Here is a 22500-nt window from a genome sequence, read left to right as displayed (position 1 = left end):
CATCTGAATACATTACGTCCATCTGCCTGACAGGCCATCTGAATACACTACGTCCATCTGGCTGACAGGCCATCTGAATAAACTTTGTCCATCTGGCTAACAGGCCATCTGAATACATTACGTCCATCTGGCTGACAGGCCATCTGAATACATTACGTCCATCTGGCTGACAAGCCATCTGAATACATTACGTCCATCTGGCTGACAGGCCATCTGAATACACTACGTCCATCTGGCTAACAGGCCATCTGAATACACTACGTCCATCTGGCTAACAGGCCATCTGAATACATTACGTCCATCTGGCTGACAGGCCATCTGAATACATTACGTCCATCTGGCTGACAGGCCATCTGAATACACTACGTCCATCTGGCTAACAGGCCATCTGAATACATTACGTCCATCTGGCTGACAGGCCATCTGAATACACTACGTCCATCTGGCTAACAGGCCATCTGAATACATTACGTCCATCTGGCTGACAGGCCATCTGAATACACTACGTCCATCTGGCTAACAGGCCATCTGAATACACTACGTCCATCTGGCTGACATGCCATCTGAATACACTACGTCCATCTGGCTGACAGGCCATCTGAATACACTACGTCCATCTGGCTGACAGGCCATCTGAATACACTACGTCCATCTGGCTGACAGGACATCTGAATGGCTGACAAGCCATCTGAATACATTACTTCCATCTGGCTGACAAGCCATCTGAATACACTACGTACATCTGGCTGACAGGCCATCTGAATACACTACGTCCATCTGGCTGACAGGCCATCTGAATACATTACGTCCATCTGGCTGACAGGCCATCTGAATACACTACGTCCATCTGGCTAACAGGCCATCTGAATACACTACGTCCATCTGGCTAACAGGCCATCTGAATACACTACGTCCATCTGGCTGACATGCCATCTGAATACATTACGTCCATCTGGCTGACAGGCCATCTGAATACACTACGTCCATCTGGCTGACAGGCCATCTGAATACACTACGTCCATCTGGCTGACAGGACATCTGAATGGCTGACAAGCCATCTGAATACATTACGTCCATCTGGCTGACAAGCCATCTGAATACACTACGTACATCTGGCAGACAGGACATCTGAATGGCTGACAAGCCATCTGAATACATTACGTCCATCTGGCTGACAAGCCATCTGAATACACTACGTACATCTGGCAGACAGGCCATCTGAATACATTACGTCCATCTGGCTGACAGGCCATCTGAATACATTACGTCCATCTGGCTGACAGGCCATCTGAATACATTACGTCCATCTGGCTAACAAGACATCTGAATACATTACGTCCATCTGGCTGACAGGCCATCTGAATACATTACGTCCATCTGGCTGACAGGCCATCTGAATACATTACGTCCATCTGGCTAACAGGCCATCTGAATACATTACGTCCATCTGGCTGACAGGCCATCTGAATACATTACGTCCATCTGGCTGACAGGCCATCTGAATACATTACGTCCATCTGGCTGACAGGCCATCTGAATACACTACGTCCATCTGGCTGACAGGCCATCTGAATACATTACGTCCATCTGGCTGACAGGCCATCTGAATACACTACGTCCATCTGGCTGACAGGCCATCTGAATACACTACGTCCATCTGGCTGACAGGCCATCTGAATACACTACGTCCATCTGGCTGACAGGCCATCTGAATACATTACGTCCATCTGGCTGACAGGCCATCTGAATACATTACGTCCATCTGGCTGACAGGCCATCTGAATACATTACGTCCATCTGGCTGACAGGCCATCTGAATACACTACGTCCATCTGGCTGACAGGCCATCTGAATACATTACGTCCATCTGGCTGACAGGCCATCTGAATACATTACGTCCATCTGGCTGACAGGCCATCTGAATACACTACGTCCATCTGGCTGACAGGCCATCTGAATACATTACGTCCATCTGGCTGACAGGCCATCTGAATACACTACGTCCATCTGGCTGACAGGCCATCTGAATACACTACGTCCATCTGGCTGACAGGCCATCTGAATACACTACGTCCATGCTGGCCTGCTGTGATTTCTGTTGCAATTTCTTCACTGATTTCACAATGAGGTGTGGTTCTGACAGCTGTGTGTTGTTTGTGCGAGCGTGTGCGTGTGCGTGTTTGTACCTGTGTGTGTGTGTGTGTGTGTGTGTGTGTGTGTGTGTGTGTGTGTGTGTGTGTGTGTGTGTGTGTGTGTGTGTGTGTGTGTGTGTGTGTGTAGTTGTGAAAGACACCCTCAGTCCACTATTTGGCATCATCATCATCATCATCATCAATATCTCAGCATGTATGTAATGAAACTTTACAGCTTCCTGTTGGATTTCTCTCTCCCCTCTCCAGTACTCTCCCTCCCACTCCACTGAGCGGCAGTAAGCCTAGTGGTTAGAGTGTTGGGCCAGTAACCGAAAGGTTGCTGGATCGAATCCGCGAGCGGACAAGGTAAAGATCTGTCATTCTCTCCCTGAACAAGGCAGTTAACCCACTGTTCCCCTGAACAAGGCAGTTAACCCACTGTTCCCCTGAACAAGGCAGTTAACCCACTGTTCCCCGGGCACTGAAGACGTGGATGTCCATTAAGGCAGCCCCCCCCCCCCCCCACACCTCTCTGATTCAGAGGGTTAAATGAGGAAGACTCAATTCAGTTGAATGCATTCAGTTGGACAACTGACCAGGTATCTATCCCCGTTCCCCCTCTATTTTTACAGGTGGCGTGTAAATAAACACAATTACCAGGTTCATCATGGTCCCTCCAGAACAGCAGCCATTACAACAACAGGAGAAAACTAGTCAGATACATCTACAACTAAAGGCAGAACTAAGAAGTTCTGCTTTTGGCATCAGGGAAGAAACCAGGTGTTTATTGATTTAGCTCTTTTGCACCCCAGTATCTCTACTTGCACATTCATCTTCTGCACATCTGCACATCAGTGTTTAATTGCTCAATTGTAATTATTCCGCCACTATGGTCTATTTATTGCCTTACCTCCCTTATCCTACCTCATGCACTCACTGTAAATATATATTTTTTCTATTTGTTTTTCTTTCTATTGTGTTATTGACTGTACGTTTGTTTATTCCATGTGTAACTCTGTGTTGTTGTTTGTGTCGCACTGCTTTTCTTTATCTTGGCCAGGTCACAGTTGTAAATGAGAACTTGTTCTCGACTGGCCTACCTGGTTAAATAAAAGTGAAATAAATAAAAATGTGTGACTTCCAGTCCTACATTGTCCTGTATCCCGTCTAACCTGTCATCAGATCAAATGCCCACAGCAACCTTTCGGTTTTAGAACAGGTTAGACGGGATACAGGACAGGTAGGACTGGAAGTCACACCTGGTTTCTGAGCTAGATGACAGGTTAGATGGGATACAGGACAGGTAGGACTGGAAATCACACCTGGTTTCGGAGCTAGATGACAGGTTAGATGGGATACAGGACAGGCAGGACTGGAAGTCACACCTGGTTTCTGAGCTAGATGACAGGTTAGATGGGATATAGGACAGGTAGGACTGGAAGTCACACCTGGTTTCTGAGCTAGATGACAGGTTAGACGGGATACAGGACAGGTAGGACTGGAAGTCACACCTGGTTTCTGAGCTAGATGACAGGTTAGATGGGATACAGGACAGGTAGGACTGGAAGTCACACCTGGTTTCTGAGCTAGATGACAGGTTAGATGGGATACAGGACAGGTAGGACTGGAAGTCACACCTGGTTTCTGAGCTAGATGACAGGTTAGATCAAACTGGTTCCATCCTTCACTACAGAACTAGATAAAACTGGTTCCATCCTTCACTACAGAATTAGATCAAACTGGTTCCATCCTTCACTACAGAATTAGGATACCATCTCAAAATTGTCTTCCCAATAAGAGGTTGTGATCAAGCCTTGCGGGATCAAATCTGCCCAGACAGATCCCCCGGATTTATCCAACTCAGCAGACAGGCGAACCAGCTGCTCACTGACCGACGTCACACGATCACACGCTCACACAGCCGGAGGGGAAACAGGCGGAAGGCAGATCTCTAGCTGACTGTGAGCTAAATATGGAAGAGACAACAACAGCACTAACAGCTTATACAACTCAGTCTGACCTCTTCACCTTCGACCAGGGTCACAACACCATGCAGAACCACCAACAACTGACCCAATGGTTAGAACCCTTAGGTTCCCTTAGGACCAACCTTCCAACTTCCAAGCAAGTCTCTGCATCCCACCTGAATGACTTCACACTCCTTCCAGTCTGACTACATGTACTGCCAGTGACTCCAGGATCGTACCTGAGTCTCGTCCTGCACCACTCTGTACTGCTCCTTCCAGACGGAGATCTTGGACACCTCGTCCTTCCTCAGGGCTCTCTCCTTCTTCAGCTCGGGGCTCCAGAAGGTCTTGATGGAGTTCATGGATGAGCTCAGCTTGCTCTCCTTCGTATCCACCTCCTCCCGGAGGAGCGCGTTCTCCCTCAGCACCTCCTTCAGCTGGGTCTGGAGGTCCATGATGGTGTTGTCTCTGGTTTGGCGTAAGGAGTGAGGCACCGTGGACGCCTGCTGGAGGCTGGACTGGGACGAGGACACGTGGTCACACCCAAACGCGATGCTGTCACTGGGCATGGACGAGCCTCCACCTCCCTGGCTGATGTTGGGGTTGGAGCCCATGGCGGTTGTCCGGACGCCATAAGGGAGCTTTGCTCCGGAGCGACCCAGGGTCATGGTGCTCTTGGGCAGGCTAGGGTCGTGGTTGGGGTTGGGATAGGCCTGGGTCTATAATAGATCGGATTAGATTAGAATTACTTTATTGTGCACAAAATTAATTTAGTTAAGATCAACATATTCAAATAAACAAACAACAAAATTCACATACAGGAATACAAACCAATTAAATAATTCACATCCATACAGTAGCTAAGTGGCTTCGGTAAAAGCAATGTGCTAGCCATACAGGAAGTGTCTTCGGTAAAAGCAATGTGCTAGCCATACGGGAAGTGTCTTCGGTAAAAGCAAGGTGCTAGCCATACAGGAAGTGTCTTCGGTAAAAGCAAGGTGCTAGCCATACAGGAAGTGTCTTCGGTAAAAGCAATGTGCTAGCCATACAGGAAGTGTCTTCGGTAAAAGCAAGGTGCTAGCCATACAGGAAGTGTCTTCGGTAAAATAAATGTGCTAGCCATACAGGAAGTGTCTTCGGTAAAAGCAAGGTGCTAGTCATACAGGAAGTGTCTTTGGTAAAAGCAAGGTGCTAGTCATACAGGAAGTGTCTTCGGTAAAAGCAATGTGCTAGTCATACAGGAAGTGTCTTTGGTTAAAGCAAGGTGCTAGTCATACAGGAAGTGTCTTTGGTAAAAGCAATGTGCTAGTCATACAGGAAGTGTCTTTGGTAAAAGCAATGTGCTAGTCATACAGGAAGTGTCTTCGGTAAAAGGAAGGTGCTAGTCATACAGGAAGTGTCTTCGGTAAAAGCAAGGTGCTAGTCATACAGGAAAGTGTCTTTGGTAAAAGCAATGTGCTAGTCATACAGGAAGTGTCTTTGGTAAAAGCAAGGTGCTAGTCATACAGGAAGTGTCTTTGGTAAAAGCAAGGTGCTAGTCATACAGGAAGTGTCTTTGGTAAAAGCAAGGTGCTAACCATAGTGTCATTTAAAACAGTTGTATTCAACCGGGTGTCTGCGGATCTCTACAGGTACTGCAGAGGGTCTGCAACTTATTTTAAAGTGGATTTATATTTTGCATTCTTTCAATGTTTTTATGAATATCACTAGTAACAACAGAATAAACAAAATATCAATGACATAACTACAGTAGAAAAGAGGAGAATATCTTATTTCTAAAGATGTAAACTTTATTTTTCAAATCCTAATACTGAGCAAATTACAGTCATTGGAGCCAGTTCCTCTCACTGCAGTATCTGACAGTCTATGAAACAGCAGCCCCAGACAGGCGACCGGCGTGGCAATGCCACTGGCTCCTGCTCAGCGTTCTTCACTTGGACACTCATTTCTGCCAACACACGGCTAACCTTTGTTGAACCAGCTAAACCGCTGCTCTTAGTGAAAATGTGTTTGGAGTCACCTTCCTAGCTAACAGGCTGTATTAGAGTTACACTTCCTGTTCCAAATATCATGTGTTTGGAGTCCCCTTCCTAGCTAACAGGCTATATTAGAGTTACACTTCCTGTTCCAATTATCATGTATTTGGAGTCCCCTTCCTAGCTAACAGGCTGTATTAGAGTTACACTTCCTGTTCCAATTATCATGTGTTTGGAGTCCCCTTCCTAGCTAACAGGCTGTATTAGAGTTACACTTCCTGTTCCAATTATCATGTGCTTGGAGTCCCCTTCCTAGCTAACAGGCTGTATTAGAGTTACACTTCCTCTTCCAATTATCATGTGTTTGGAGTCCCCTTCCTAGCTAACAGGCTATATTAGAGTTACACTTCCTGTTCCAATTATCATGTGTTTGGAGTCCCCTTCCTAGCTAACAGGCTGTATTAGAGTTACACTTCCTCCTCCAATTATCATGTGTTTGGAGTCCCCTTCCTAGCTAACAGGCTATATTAGAGTTACACTTCCTCTTCCAATTATCATGTGGGGCGGTGAGAATAATGAAAAACCATCTACCAAATCTATACATTTTAAAATGTTGATTACTTGTCCTTGCCACTATCATTCACCTGGGAATGATAATGATATACAAATATTTTTTTGCTAACGTCTGATGAGGGTCCCTGGGTCGCCAGTTTGCCTGGGTGGGGGTCCCTAGGCAATAAAAGGTTTAAGGCTCCTGATTTAAAAGAATAGAAGGAGATGACAGTCATTTTGGATTAAAAACCTCTGCTAAAAGACTAGATCACCTGTTGAGAGATGACCTCGTTGTCACTGAGGTACATGGGTCCGGAGGTGGCATAGGCGGCGTTCAGAGACTGGATGTTCTCCATGGAGAGGGTCTTTCCCCCGGGGCCTCCTGTACTGTTGGTGCGACGGTGGCCGAGGCGCGGGGAGCGGGGCAGGCAGGGGGAGCGTCCGGGACTCTGACTGCTGCCGTTGTTGCCCTCCATCTTGGCAACGGAGCGGGAGCTGCCGTACATGGTCAGGAGTCAGGGGTTAAGGGTCAAGGGCTGGGGGTGAGGGGCTAAAGGTGAGATACTGAGACTCAGTGGACTCAGTGATCCTCCAATAGATATGGACTACAGTGTCCTGATACAGAGAGTTACACTATGTGGTTACTGACTGGCAGTCGGTCTTAGCTGAAGGAGAGGAATAGATTGTTCATGTTCAAAGATCCTGTATTTCCTGGATGATTGGACGATGCTGATTGGTCAACTTGGCTAGTAAGGTGGTTTTAACATCCATTTAGTCCATGGGTCCTGGGATGAGGCAATGATCTGTAAGAGAGAAAGAGAAAAAAGACTTTAAGCTAAAAAAGAGGAGAGAATTCACCACTCCCCTGTATTACATCACTGAGAATTCACCACTCCCCTGTATTACATCACTGAGAATTCACCACTCCCCTGTGTTACATCACTGAGAATTCACCACTCCCCTGAGTTACATCACTGAGAATTCACCACTCCCCTGTGTTACATCACTGAGAATTCACCACTCCCCTGTGTTACATCACTGAGAATTCACCACTCCCCTGTATTACATCACTGAGAATTCACCACTCCCCTGTGTTACATCACTGAGAATTCACCACTCCCCTGTGTTACATCACTGAGAATTCACCACTCCCCTGTGTTACATCACTGAGAATTCACCACTCCCCTGTGTAACATCACTGAGAATTCACCACTCCCCTGTGTAACATCACTGAGAATTCACCACTCCCCTGTGTAACATCACTGAGAATTCACCACTCCCCTGTGTTACATCACTGAGAATTCACCACTCCCCTGTGTTACATCACTGAGAATTCACCACTCCCCTGTGTTACATCACTGAGAATTCACCACTCCCCTGTGTTACATCACTGAGAATGCACCACTCCCCTGTGTTACATCACTGATAATTCACAGTGACATGGCAGCATGCTATAATGTAATAAGCTCCATACACTATGCAGCTCCTTTTGTAATGTTGTGTGTATGAAATTCTGTGTACAGTAGACAATACGGAGAATAAGTCATGGAAGTTTCCATTTATAGCTCACAGGTGTACAGAAATACCACATAAAATATCTTAGTATACACACAATAGTCAAGACACCAACACCAACACACACACACCAACACACACACCAACACACACACACACACACACACACACACACACACACACACACACACACACACACACACACACACACACACACACACACACAGACACTACATACAGGATATAGGACACAGGCTGTAGTAGAGACACTACATACAGGATAGAGGACACAGGCTGTAGTAGAGACACTACATACAGGATAGAGGACACAGGCTGTAGTAGAGACACTACATACAGGATAGAGGACACAGGCTGTAGTAGAGACACTACATACAGGATATAGGACACAGGCTGTAGTAGAGACACTACATACAGGATAGAGGACACAGGCTGTAGTAGAGACACTACATACAGGATAGAGGACACAGGCTGTAGTAGAGACACTACATACAGGATAGAGGACACAGGCTGTAGTAGAGACACTACATACAGGATAGAGGACACAGGCTGTAGTAGAGACACTACATACAGGATATAGGACACAGGCTGTAGTAGAGACACTACATACAGGATATAGGACACAGGCTGTAGTAGAGACACTACATACAGGATATAGGACACAGACTGTAGTAGAGACACTACATACAGGATATAGGACATAGGCTGTAGTAGAGACACTACATACAGGATAGAGGACACAGGCTGTAGTAGAGACACTACATACAGGATATAGGACACAGGCTGTAGTAGAGACACTACATACAGGATAGAGGACACAGGCTGTAGTAGAGACACTACATACAGGATATAGGACACAGGCTGTAGTAGAGACACTACATACAGGATAGAGGACACAGGCTGTAGTAGAGACACTACATACAGGATAGAGGACACAGGCTGTAGTAGAGACACTACATACAGGATAGAGGACACAGGCTGTAGTAGAGACACTACATACAGGATAGAGGACACAGGCTGTAGTAGAGACACTACATACAGGATAGAGGACACAGGCTGTAGTAGAGACACTACATACAGGATAGAGGACACAGGCTGTAGTAGAGACACTACATACAGGATAGAGGACACAGGCTGTAGTAGAGACACTACATACAGGATAGAGGACACAGGCTGTAGTAGAGACACTACATACAGGATATAGGACACAGGCTGTAGTAGAGACACTACATACAGGATAGAGGACACAGGCTGTAGTAGAGACACTACATACAGGATAGAGGACACAGGCTGTAGTAGAGACACTACATACAGGATAGAGGACACAGGCTGTAGTAGAGACACTACATACAGGATAGAGGACACAGGCTGTAGTAGAGACACTACATACAGGATAGAGGACACAGGCTGTAGTAGAGACACTACATACAGGATATAGGACACAGGCTGTAGTAGAGACACTACATACAGGATAGAGGACACAGGCTGTAGTAGAGACACTACATACAGGATAGAGGACACAGGCTGTAGTAGAGACACTACATACAGGATAGAGGACACAGGCTGTAGTAGAGACACTACATACAGGATATAGGACACAGGCTGTAGTAGAGACACTACATACAGGATAGAGGACACAGGCTGTAGTAGAGACACTACATACAGGATATAGGACACAGGCTGTAGTAGAGACACTACATACAGGATATAGGACACAGGCTGTAGTAGAGACACTACATACAGGATATAGGACACAGGCTGTAGTAGAGACACTACATACAGGATATAGGACACAGGCTGTAGTAGAGACACTACATACAGGATAGAGGACACAGGCTGTAGTAGAGACACTACATACAGGATAGAGGACACAGGCTGTAGTAGAGACACTACATACAGGATAGAGGACACAGGCTGTAGTAGAGACACTACATACAGGATAGAGGACACAGGCTGTAGTAGAGACACTACATACAGGATATGTAGTAGAGACTAGAGGTCGACCGATTATGATTTTTCAACGCCGATACCGATACCGATTAATCAGACGATTTATTCGATTTTTTTTTTTTTATATATATATCATACACACACACACATTTTTGTAATAATGACAATTGCAACAATACTGAATGAACAATGAACACTTTTATTTTAACTTAATATAATACATAAATACACACACACACACACAGCTCTGAAGTGACAATGATACTGAAGAGTCTACTTAGGAGACAAATACTCTCAACTGTTTGAATAAAAATAGAGTTTAAGTTACCTGTGATGAATGTTGAAAACAAAAACTTGAATTTCTATATGCAGGAAATCCTATTTTAATAATGGGCATGGTAAGAATTGACAACCAAAGTGCGAGTCATAATTCCCATGACACCTTCTAGCAAAATCTGAAAAGCTGTTCCTTCATTTATTCCATAGGATATTTTTAGATTCACTTAAAATAAGGTCTGTGTTTCGTGTAGGCTTACACCACCGTGCCAATTTTATAACTGTGTAGATATCCATAGGACAAGGTAACTCTGATCAATATTGGCTAAATATAAGCGAAGATACATTTTTTTGTAGAGTGGATTTATGAAAAAATGTTGACAAACATTACCTTATCCTAGTGAGATTTACAAAATATCAAAATGTCAAGGCGGTTTAAGACAGCACGAAACACAGACCTTATTTGAAGTAGATCAAGACATTCTCTATGGAAGACATGAACGGTAAAATAATGAAGGAACCCCTTTCAAGTTCAGCGGCAAGTTATTGCAGGAATTATAACGCGTCAAGTATTTCTCTCTAAACTATATACCTTTGACTAATCCGGAAACTATCACCTCGAAAACAAAACATTTATTCCGTTCCGTAATTTATCTAACGAGTGGCATCCAAATTAGTTTGCAAAGAGCCAGGCGGCCCAAACTGTTGCATATACCTGTCACGCCCTGGCCTTAGTATTATTTGTTTTCTTTATTATTTTAGTTAGGTCAGGGTGTGACATGGGGTATGTGTGTGTTTGGGGTGTTATATGGTAGAGGGGGTGTTGGTTGTAGTGTATGGGTTTGTGTTGAGTGTATGTATCTAGCTGTGTCTATGGGTGTGTGTAGTTTTCTAGGAAAGTCTATGGTTGCCTGAATGGGTTCTCAATTAGAGACAGCTGGTTTCTGTTGTCTCTAATTGGGAACCATATTTAAGGCTGCCATAGGCTTTAGCTATTTGTGGGTCATTGGATATGTATATGTCGACGTAAGTAGTTTGTGTGTGCACTTGCGTTTGAAGTTTCACGATTGTTTTTTGTTAGTGTTGTTTAAGTGTTTCGTGATCATCTTCGTCGTTATAAATAAAGAAGATGTATTCATATCATGTTGCGCCTTGGTCCTCTCATTCATGTCAACGTGATCGTGACAATACCCTGACTCTGCGTGCAATGAACGCAAGAGAAATGACACAATTTCACCTGGTTAATATTGCCTGCTAACCTGGATTTCTTTTAGCTAAATATGCAGGTTTAAAAATATATACTTGTGTATTGATTTTAAGAAAGGCATTGATGTTTATGGTTAAGTACACATTGGAGCAATGACAGTCATTGATTGATTGTTTTATATAAGATACGTTTAATGCTTGCTAGCAACTTACCTTAGCTTACTGCATTCGCTAACAGGCAGGCTCCTCGTGGAGTGCAATGTAATCAGGTGTTAGAGCATTGGACTAGTTAACTGTTGCAAGATTGGGTCCCCCGAGCTAACAAGGTTAAAAATCTGTCGTTCTAGGCATCACGTTCCTAGGCCGTCATTGAAAATAAGAATGTGTTCTTAACTGACTTGCCTAGTTAAATAAAGATTAAATAAAGGTGTAAAAAAAAAATATCAATTTTTTTTTTAAATAAAGAATTCGGCAAATCGGTGCCCAAAAATAGCGATTTCCGATTGTTATGAAACTGTGAAATCGGCCCGATTAATCGGCCAACCTCTAGTAGAGAGAGAGGGTACACAGGCTGTAGTAGAGAGAGAGAGAGAGGGGACACAGGCTGTAGTAGAAAGAGAGAGAAGAGAGAGAGAGAGAGAGAGAGAGAGAGGGGACACAGGCTGTAGTAGAGAGAGAGAGAGAGAGGACACAGTCTGTAGTAGAGAGAGAGAGGACAGTGGATGGTGTCTGTCAGATACTGTCCCAGTAGAGGAAATAATGGCCTAATGAACAGCTCTGGCAATAATCAGCCTCCTCACCTGCCACTCTCCTGCCTCCTCCCCTCTCCTCTTCTCTCCTCTCCTCCCTCCCTCCCCCTCCTCCTCTCCGGACTCCTGGCCAGGTCCAGGTTGTATCTGGGTCACTCACATGCCATACTGTATTTACTCGAGCTGCCTGCCTGTCTGGGTGACCCTGCCAGCAGACGAGCTTCTCTCTCTCTCTCATAAACACTCTCCCTTCCCTACTCATTCTCTCCCTCTCTCCCTTCCTCTTTCTCTTCTAGTAAGCTATCCACATTCTCCCTCTGTAATAATCACCTCTCTGTGGTTTCCATAATAAATTGTGTTCTAGACAGGGCCTCACTGCCCTTTCTAACTGAAGCAACACGCCTCCCACTCCACACACACACACCAGCACGCAGGCTCTCTCTCCGTCTCTCTTTCCGTCACCGCCCAATAGCAATCTGGAAAACACACTCAATACAGTCTGCCTCCACGAGCCGTTGGAAAACCCATCACTCAATACAGTCTGCCTCCACAAGCCATTGGAAAACCCAACACTCAATACAGTCTGCCTCCACGAGCCATTGGAAAACCCACCACTCAATACAGTCTGCCTCCACGAGCCATTGGAAAACCCAACACTCAATACAGTCTGCCTCCACGAGCCATTGGAAAACCCACCACTCAATACAGTCTGCCTCCACAAGCCATTGGAAAACCCACTCAATACAGTCTGCCTCCACGAGCCATTGGAAAACCCACCACTCAATACAGTCTGCCTCCACGAGCCATTGGAAAACCCACCACTCAATACAGTCTGCCTCCACGAGCCATTGGAAAACCCACCACTCAATACAGTCTGCCTCCACGAGCCATTGGAAAACCCACCACTCAATACAGTCTGCCTCCACGAGCCGTTGGAAAACCCATCACTCAATACAGTCTGCCTCCACGAGCCATTGGAAAACCCACCACTCAGTACAGTCTGCCTCCACGAGCCATTGGAAAACCCACCACTCAATACAGTCTGCCTCCACGAGCCATTGGAAAACCCACCACTCAATACAGTCTGCCTCCACAAGCCATTGGAAAACCCACCACTCAATACAGTCTGCCTCCACGAGCCATTGGAAAACCCACCACTCAATACAGTCTGCCTCCACAAGCCATTGGAAAACCCACCACTCAATACAGTCTGCCTCCACGAGCCATTGGAAAACCCACCACTCAATACAGTCTGCCTCCACAAGCCATTGGAAAACCCAACACTCAATACAGTCTGCCTCCACGAGCCATTGGAAAACCCACCACTCAATACAGTCTGCCTCCACGAGCCATTGGAAAACCCAACACTCAATACAGTCTGCCTCCACAAGCCATTGGAAAACCCACCACTCAATACAGTCTGCCTCCACGAGCCATTGGAAAACCCACCACTCAATACAGTCTGCCTCCACAAGCCATTGGAAAACCCACCACTCAATACAGTCTGCCTCCACGAGCCATTGGAAAACCCACCACTCAATACAGTCTGCCTCCACAAGCCATTGGAAAACCCAACACTCAATACAGTCTGCCTCCACGAGCCATTGGAAAACCCACCACTCAATACAGTCTGCCTCCACGAGCCATTGGAAAACCCACCACTCAATACAGTCTGCCTCCACGAGCCATTGGAAAACACACCACTCAATACAGTCTGCCTCCACGAGCCATTGGAAAACCCACCACTCAATACAGTCTGCCTCCACGAGCCATTGGAAAACCCACCACTCAATACAGTCTGCCTCCACGAGCCGTTGGAAAACCCATCACTCAATACAGTCTGCCTCCACGAGCCATTGGAAAACCCACCACTCAGTACAGTCTGCCTCCACGAGCCATTGGAAAACCCACCACTCAATACAGTCTGCCTCCACGAGCCATTGGAAAACCCACCACTCAATACAGTCTGCCTCCACAAGCCATTGGAAAACCCACCACTCAATACAGTCTGCCTCCACGAGCCATTGGAAAACCCACCACTCAATACAGTCTGCCTCCACAAGCCATTGGAAAACCCACCACTCAATACAGTCTGCCTCCACGAGCCATTGGAAAACCCACCACTCAATACAGTCTGCCTCCACAAGCCATTGGAAAACCCAACACTCAATACAGTCTGCCTCCACGAGCCATTGGAAAACCCACCACTCAATACAGTCTGCCTCCACGAGCCATTGGAAAACCCACCACTCAATACAGTCTGCCTCCACAAGCCATTGGAAAACCCACCACTCAATACAGTCTGCCTCCACGAGCCATTGGAAAACCCACCACTCAATACAGTCTGCCTCCACAAGCCATTGGAAAACCCACCACTCAATACAGTCTGCCTCCACGAGCCATTGGAAAACCCACCACTCAATACAGTCTGCCTCCACAAGCCATTGGAAAACCCAACACTCAATACAGTCTGCCTCCACGAGCCATTGGAAAACCCACCACTCAATACAGTCTGCCTCCACGAGCCATTGGAAAACCCACCACTCAATACAGTCTGCCTCCACGAGCCATTGGAAAACACACCACTCAATACAGTCTGCCTCCACGAGCCATTGGAAAACCCACCACTCAATACAGTCTGCCTCCACGAGCCATTGGAAAACCCACCACTCAATACAGTCTGCCTCCACAAGCCATTGGAAAACCCACCACTCAATACAGTCTGCCTCCACAAGCCATTGGAAAACCCAACACTCAATACAGTCTGCCTCCACGAGCCATTGGAAAACCCACCACTCAATACAGTCTGCCTCCACGAGCCATTGGAAAACCCACCACTCAATACAGTCTGCCTCCACGAGCCATTGGAAAACACACCACTCAATACAGTCTGCCTCCACGAGCCATTGGAAAACCCACCACTCAATACAGTCTGCCTCCACGAGCCATTGGAAAACCCACCACTCAATACAGTCTGCCTCCACAAGCCATTGGAAAACCCACCACTCAATACAGTCTGCCTCCACAAGCCATTGGAAAACCCAACACTCAATACAGTCTGCCTCCACGAGCCATTGGAAAACCCACCACTCAATACAGTCTGCCTCCACAAGCCATTGGAAAACCCACCACTCAATACAGTCTGCCTCCACAAGCCATTGGAAAACCCACCACTCAATACAGTCTGCCTCCACAAGCCATTGGAAAACCCAACACTCAATACAGTCTGCCTCCACGAGCCATTGGAAAACCCACCACTCAATACAGTCTGCCTCCACGAGCCATTGGAAAACCCACCACTCAATACAGTCTGCCTCCACGAGCCATTGGAAAACACACCACTCAATACAGTCTGCCTCCACGAGCCATTGGAAAACCCACCACTCAATACAGTCTGCCTCCACGAGCCATTGGAAAACCCACCACTCAATACAGTCTGCCTCCACAAGCCATTGGAAAACCCACCACTCAATACAGTCTGCCTCCACAAGCCATTGGAAAACCCAACACTCAATACAGTCTGCCTCCACGAGCCATTGGAAAACCCACCACTCAATACAGTCTGCCTCCACAAGCCATTGGAAAACCCACCACTCAATACAGTCTGCCTCCACGAGCCATTGGAAAACCCACCACTCAATACAGTCTGCCTCCACGAGCCATTGGAAAACACACCACTCAATACAGTCTGCCTCCACGAGCCATTGGAAAACCCACCACTCAATACAGTCTGCCTCCACGAGCCATTGGAAAACCCACCACTCAATACAGTCTTTCTTCATCCGTGGATATAGACTAGCTCCCTCAAACTCAACTCTGGACCTCCAAGCCAGTTCCACTGCGTTTTGCCATTGTTCCCTCTAATCAGGGACTGATGTGGACCTGGGACACCAGGTGGATGATATGAATGATCAGGTAGAACAGAAAACCAGCAGGCTCCGGACCTCGTAGGGTCAGAGTAGAATAGCCCTGGACTAGCTAATCAATAAGCAGCAACTTCAGGGAATAACAACTATGGTTCCATCTACCCAGGCTAGGGATGGTACATACTACTAGCGTTGAGTACATACTACTAGGGTTGGTACATACTACTAGGGTTGGTACATACTACTAGGGTTAGTACATACTACTAGGGTTGGTATATACTACTAGGGTTGGTACATACTACTAGGGTTGGTACATACTACTAGGGTTGGTACATACTACTAGGGTTAGTAAATACTACTAGGGTTGGTACATACTACTAGGGTTGGTACATACTACTAGGGTTGGTACATACTACTAGGGTTAGTACATACTACTAGGGTTGGTATATACTACTAGGGTTGGTACATACTACTAGGGTTAGTACATACTACTAGGGTTGGTATATACTACTAGCGTTGGTACATACTACTAGGGTTGGTACATACTACTAGGGTTGGTACATACTACTAGGGTTGGTACATACTACTAGCGTTGGTACATACTACTAGGGTTGGTACATACTACTAGGGTTGGTACATACTACTAGGGTTGGTACATACTACTAGGGTTGGTACATACTACTAGGGTTGGTACATACTACTAGGGTTAGTACATACTACTAGGGTTGGTACATACTACTAGGGTTGGTACATACTACTAGGGTTAGTACATACTACTAGGGTTGGTACATACTACTAGGGTTGGTACATACTACTAGGGTTGGTACATACTACTAGGGTTAGTACATACCTACTAGCGTTGGTACATACTACTAGCGTTGGTACATACTACTAGGGTTGGTACATACTACTAGGGTTGGTACATACTACTAGGGTTGGTACATACTACTAGGGTTGGTACATACTACTAGGGTTGGTACATACTACTAGGGTTGGTACATACTACTAGGGTTAGTACATACTACTAGGGTTAGTACATACTACTAGGGTTGGTACATACTACTAGGGTTGGTACATACTACTAGGGTTAGTACATACTACTAGGGTTAGTACATACTACTAGGGTTAGTACATACTACTAGGGTTGGTACATACTACTAGGGTTGGTACATACTACTAGGGTTGGTACATACTACTAGGGTTGGTACATATTACTAGGGTTAGTACATACTACTAGGGTTAGTACATACTACTAGGGTTAGTACATACTACTAGGGTTGGTACATACTACTAGGGTTAGTACATACTACTAGGGTTAGTACATACTACTAGGGTTAGTACATACTACTAGGGTTGGTACATACTACTAGGGTTGGTACATACTACTAGGGTTGGTACATACTACTAGGGTTGGTACATACTACTAGGGTTGGTACATACTACTAGGGTTGGTACATACTACTAGGGTTGGTACATACTACTAGGGTTGGTACATACTACTAGGGTTGGTACATACTACTAGGGTTAGTACATACTACTAGGGTTAGTACATACTACTAGGGTTGGTACATACTACTAGGGTTAGTACATACTACTAGGGTTGGTATATACTACTAGGGTTGGTACATACTACTAGGGTTGGTACATACTACTAGGGTTGGTACATACTACTAGGGTTGGTACATACTACTAGGGTTGGTACATACTACTAGGGTTAGTACATACTACTAGGGTTGGTACATACTACTAGGGTTAGTACATACTACTAGGGTTAGTACATACTACTAGGGTTGGTACATACTACTAGGGTTGGTACATACTACTAGGGTTGGTACATACTACTAGGGTTAGTACATACTACTAGGGTTAGTACATACTACTAGGGTTAGTACATACTACTAGGGTTGGTATATACTACTAGGGTTGGTACATACTACTAGGGTTAGTACATACTACTAGGGTTAGTACATACTACTAGGGTTAGTACATACTACTAGGGTTGGTACATACTACTAGGGTTAGTGCATACTACTAGGGTTGGTATATACTACTAGGGTTAGTACATACTACTAGGGTTGGTATATACTACTAGGGTTAGTACATACTACTAGGGTTGGTACATACTACTAGGGTTGGTACATACTACTAGGGTTAGTACATACTACTAGGGTTGGTACATACTACTAGGGTTGGTACATACTACTAGGGTTAGTACATACTACTAGGGTTAGTACATACTACTAGGGTTAGTACATACTACTAGGGTTAGTACATACTACTAGGGTTGGTATATACTACTAGGGTTGGTACATACTACTAGGGTTAGTACATACTACTAGGGTTGGTACATACTACTAGGGTTGGTACATACTACTAGGGTTGGTACATACTACTAGGGTTAGTACATACTACTAGGGTTGGTACATACTACTAGGGTTGGTACATACTACTAGGGTTGGTACATACTACTAGGGTTAGTACATACTACTAGGGTTAGTACATACTACTAGGGTTGGTACATACTACTAGGGTTGGTACATACTACTAGGGTTGGTACATACTACTAGGGTTAGTACATACTACTAGGGTTGGTACATACTACTAGGGTTGGTACATACTACTAGGGTTAGTACATACTACTAGGGTTGGTACATACTACTAGGGTTGGTACATACTACTAGGGTTAGTACATACTACTAGGGTTAGTACATACTACTAGGGTTAGTACATACTACTAGGGTTAGTACATACTACTAGGGTTGGTATATACTACTAGGGTTGGTACATACTACTAGGGTTAGTACATACTACTAGGGTTGGTACATACTACTAGGGTTGGTACATACTACTAGGGTTGGTACATACTACTAGGGTTAGTACATACTACTAGGGTTGGTACATACTACTAGGGTTGGTACATACTACTAGGGTTGGTACATACTACTAGGGTTAGTACATACTACTAGGGTTAGTACATACTACTAGGGTTGGTACATACTACTAGGGTTGGTACATACTACTAGGGTTGGTACATACTACTAGGGTTGGTACATACTACTAGGGTTGGTACATACTACTAGGGTTAGTACATACTACTAGGGTTAGTACATACTACTAGGGTTAGTACATACTACTAGGGTTAGTACATACTACTAGGGTTGGTACATACTACTAGGGTTAGTACATACTACTAGGGTTAGTACATACTACTAGGGTTGGTACATACTACTAGGGTTAGTACATACTACTAGGGTTAGTACATACTACTAGGGTTGGTACATACTACTAGGGTTGGTACATACTACTAGGGTTGGTATATACTACTAGGGTTGGTATATACTACTAGGGTTGGTACATACTACTAGGGTTAGTACATACTACTAGGGTTGGTACATACTACTAGGGTTGGTACATACTACTAGGGTTGGTACATACTACTAGGGTTAGTACATACTACTAGGGTTAGTACATACTACTAGGGTTAGTACATACTACTAGGGTTGGTACATACTACTAGGGTTAGTACATATTACTAGGGTTGGTATATACTATTAGGATTAGTACATACTACTAGGGTTGGTACATACTACTAGGGTTAGTACATACTACTAGGGTTGGTATATACTACTAGGGTTAGTACATACTACTAGGGTTAGTACATACTACTAGGGTTGGTATATACTACTAGGGTTGGTACATACTACTAGGGTTGGTACATTCTACTAGTGTTGGTACATACTACTAGGGTTGGTACATACTACTAGGGTTGGTACATACTACTAGGGTTGGTACATACTACTAGGGTTAGTATATACTACTAGGGTTGGTACATACTACTAGGGTTAGTACATACTACTAGGGTTGGTATATACTACTAGGGTTAGTACATACTACTAGGGTTGGTACATACTACTAGTGTTGGTATATACTACTAGGGTTAGTACATACTACTAGGGTTGCAAAGGGTAGGAAACTTTCCAGTAAATTTCTGGAATTTTTCCAGAAATTTTCCATGGGAAGTTAAGCCCTGGAATTTGGGGAATTTTGATTAAATTCATCAAAAAAGTTCACTTATAACAGTGAAACTTTTTTTGTGGGATACACATAAGGCTAGGTCTTGTGGCATATTTTCCCAAAACTATTCCAAACCCTCTGCATGCACAGTGCATTCTTCCATCACATGTACAGCTGATTCTCAAGATCTTGCACACTAATGAGATGCCATTGAGCCCAGACTACTACACTGTCTGAGCCAATGACTACATGCTTTCTAGTAAGTTTTGATTACAATACTGGGTGGGGTGACAGAGACAGGACAGTTGGTAGAATAGCCAGGGACCAGTCGAACCTCCTAACTACAGTGTCTAGGAATAGAAGGCTTGCAGCATTTAGCATCATCTGATGTCTGACATTCAGCAGGATCAAAGAGCCCTGTGTCTTAACCATCTCTCCCTATGAGGCTGTTTGTTCAGTCACACACCGTCCACTTTAAAACCCTCTCATTGTTCCTATGAACGCGGCTCACAGAGTTCACAAGACATAACACACCTCATCTCCACACGCCCTCTGACCTCTACAGCCTGTGGCGTTTCACTCTAACCTCTATTACTGTAAACAATCTGTCCTCCTCTTCCACCATGATACAAGTCTTCTGACTCCTCCTCCACCCTCAGGTAACATGATAACAGTCTGACTCCTCCTCCACCCTCAGGTAACATGATAACAGTCTGACTCCTCCTCCACCCTCAGGTAACATGATAACAGTCTGACTCCTCCTCCACCCTCAGGTAACATGATAACAGTCTGACTCCTCCTCCACCCTCAGGTAACATGATAACAGTCTGACTCCTCCTCCACCCTCAGGTAACATGATAACAGTCTGACTCCTCCTCCACCCTCAGGTAACATGATAACAGTCTGACTCCTCCTCCACCCTCAGGTAACATGACACTGTAACAGTCTCTGGCGTCAGAGTGGTGACTAGCCTGGAACAACCTACTTCAGCCTCCAGGGCACTTTGAGGAACCAGACATCATCTGACAATAACAACAACAACAACAAACACACACACACACACACACACACACATACCCTCTGACACGAGGTCTCTCCCTCTAGCCTCTCTACTTCACGTTCTCATTACTTATTGAAAGAATGCTAGAAATATTCCCTTTATGGAGAAGAGGACGAGAGTCTGGCAGAGAAAGCACTCTGACACACACACACCCACTCACACACACACACACACACACACTCTCACACACACACACTCTCACACACACCTTGTGATATTTATAGTCTGTTACAGGGGGCCCATATGAGAGATTATAATAACACACACACGTGTCCAAAATGATAAGTCTTGTCAGTATGTAACACATATCATGTAGGGAGGGGTCCAGAGTTTTGCTCCGACGTAGGAAAACTCCAGGCTCTTAGCATAATCAGCTGTGATGTGTTCTCTTCCACTACTATCCTTACAACTCAGGTGGTAGAGAAACATTTTACATTGAAACGAAAGACTGACAATCTAGAATCTCTATAGAACCACTAGAAGGTATATCAACATTCTGACAGTCTAGAATCTCTATATAACCACTAGAAGGTATATCAACATTCTGACAGTCTAGAATCTCTATATAACCACTAGAAGGTATATCAGCCTTCTGACAGTCTAGAATCTCTATATAACCACTAGAAGGTATATCAACATTCTGACAGTCTAGAATCTCTATATAACCACTAGAAGGTATATCAACCTGACAGTCTAGAATCTCTATAGAACCACTAGAAGGTATATCAACATTCTGACAGTCTAGAATCTCTATATAACCACTAGAAGGTATATCAACATTCTGACAGTCTAGAATCTCTATATAACCACTAGAAGGTATATCAACCTGACAGTCTAGAATCTCTATAGAACCACTAGAAGGTATATCAACATTCTGACAGTCTAGAATCTCTATATAACCACTAGAAGGTAAATCAACATTCTGACAGTCTAGAATCTCTATATAACCACTAGAAGGTATATCAACCTTCTCCAGCTGAATGAAGTGTTACTACAATTAGTGTAACACCAATAAGTGATAAATACCAAATACAGTAGCCATGGTTCCCACCTGGGCCGCCCCTAGGTGGTGAAGGTAGGAAACATCACCTCCACTCCGCTGATCCTCAACACTGGGGCCCCACAAGGGTGCGTGCTCAGCCCCCTCCTGTACTCCCTGTTCACCCATGACTGCGTGGCCAAGCACGCCTCCAACTCAATCATAAAGTTTGCAGACGAC

At 44.9% G+C, this 22500-nt stretch overlaps 1 protein-coding gene across 1 annotated transcript in view; it reads right to left on the bottom strand.

The window, feature by feature from the left end:
• Positions 1 to 2678: 2678 nt before the first annotated feature.
• The window catches only part of LOC129865499 (ELKS/Rab6-interacting/CAST family member 1-like), a 48702-nt gene continuing 28880 nt past the window's right edge, over positions 2679 to 22500 (bottom strand). The window contains exons 2-3 of the mRNA XM_055938346.1: positions 6900 to 7430; positions 2679 to 4818 (exon numbers count right to left, since the gene is read on the bottom strand). Of these exons, the coding sequence (XP_055794321.1) occupies positions 4306 to 4818; positions 6900 to 7133 (747 nt within the window). The 5' untranslated portion in view covers positions 7134 to 7430 and the 3' untranslated portion in view covers positions 2679 to 4305. The remainder of the gene's footprint in view (positions 4819 to 6899; positions 7431 to 22500) is intronic.

The sequence above is a fragment of the Salvelinus fontinalis genome, chromosome 11 (assembly GCF_029448725.1).
Source record: "Salvelinus fontinalis isolate EN_2023a chromosome 11, ASM2944872v1, whole genome shotgun sequence".
Lineage (NCBI taxonomy): Eukaryota > Metazoa > Chordata > Actinopteri > Salmoniformes > Salmonidae > Salvelinus > Salvelinus fontinalis.
Note: the sequence above shows the minus strand (reverse complement) of the source record. Positions and strands in the feature narration are given on the sequence as shown.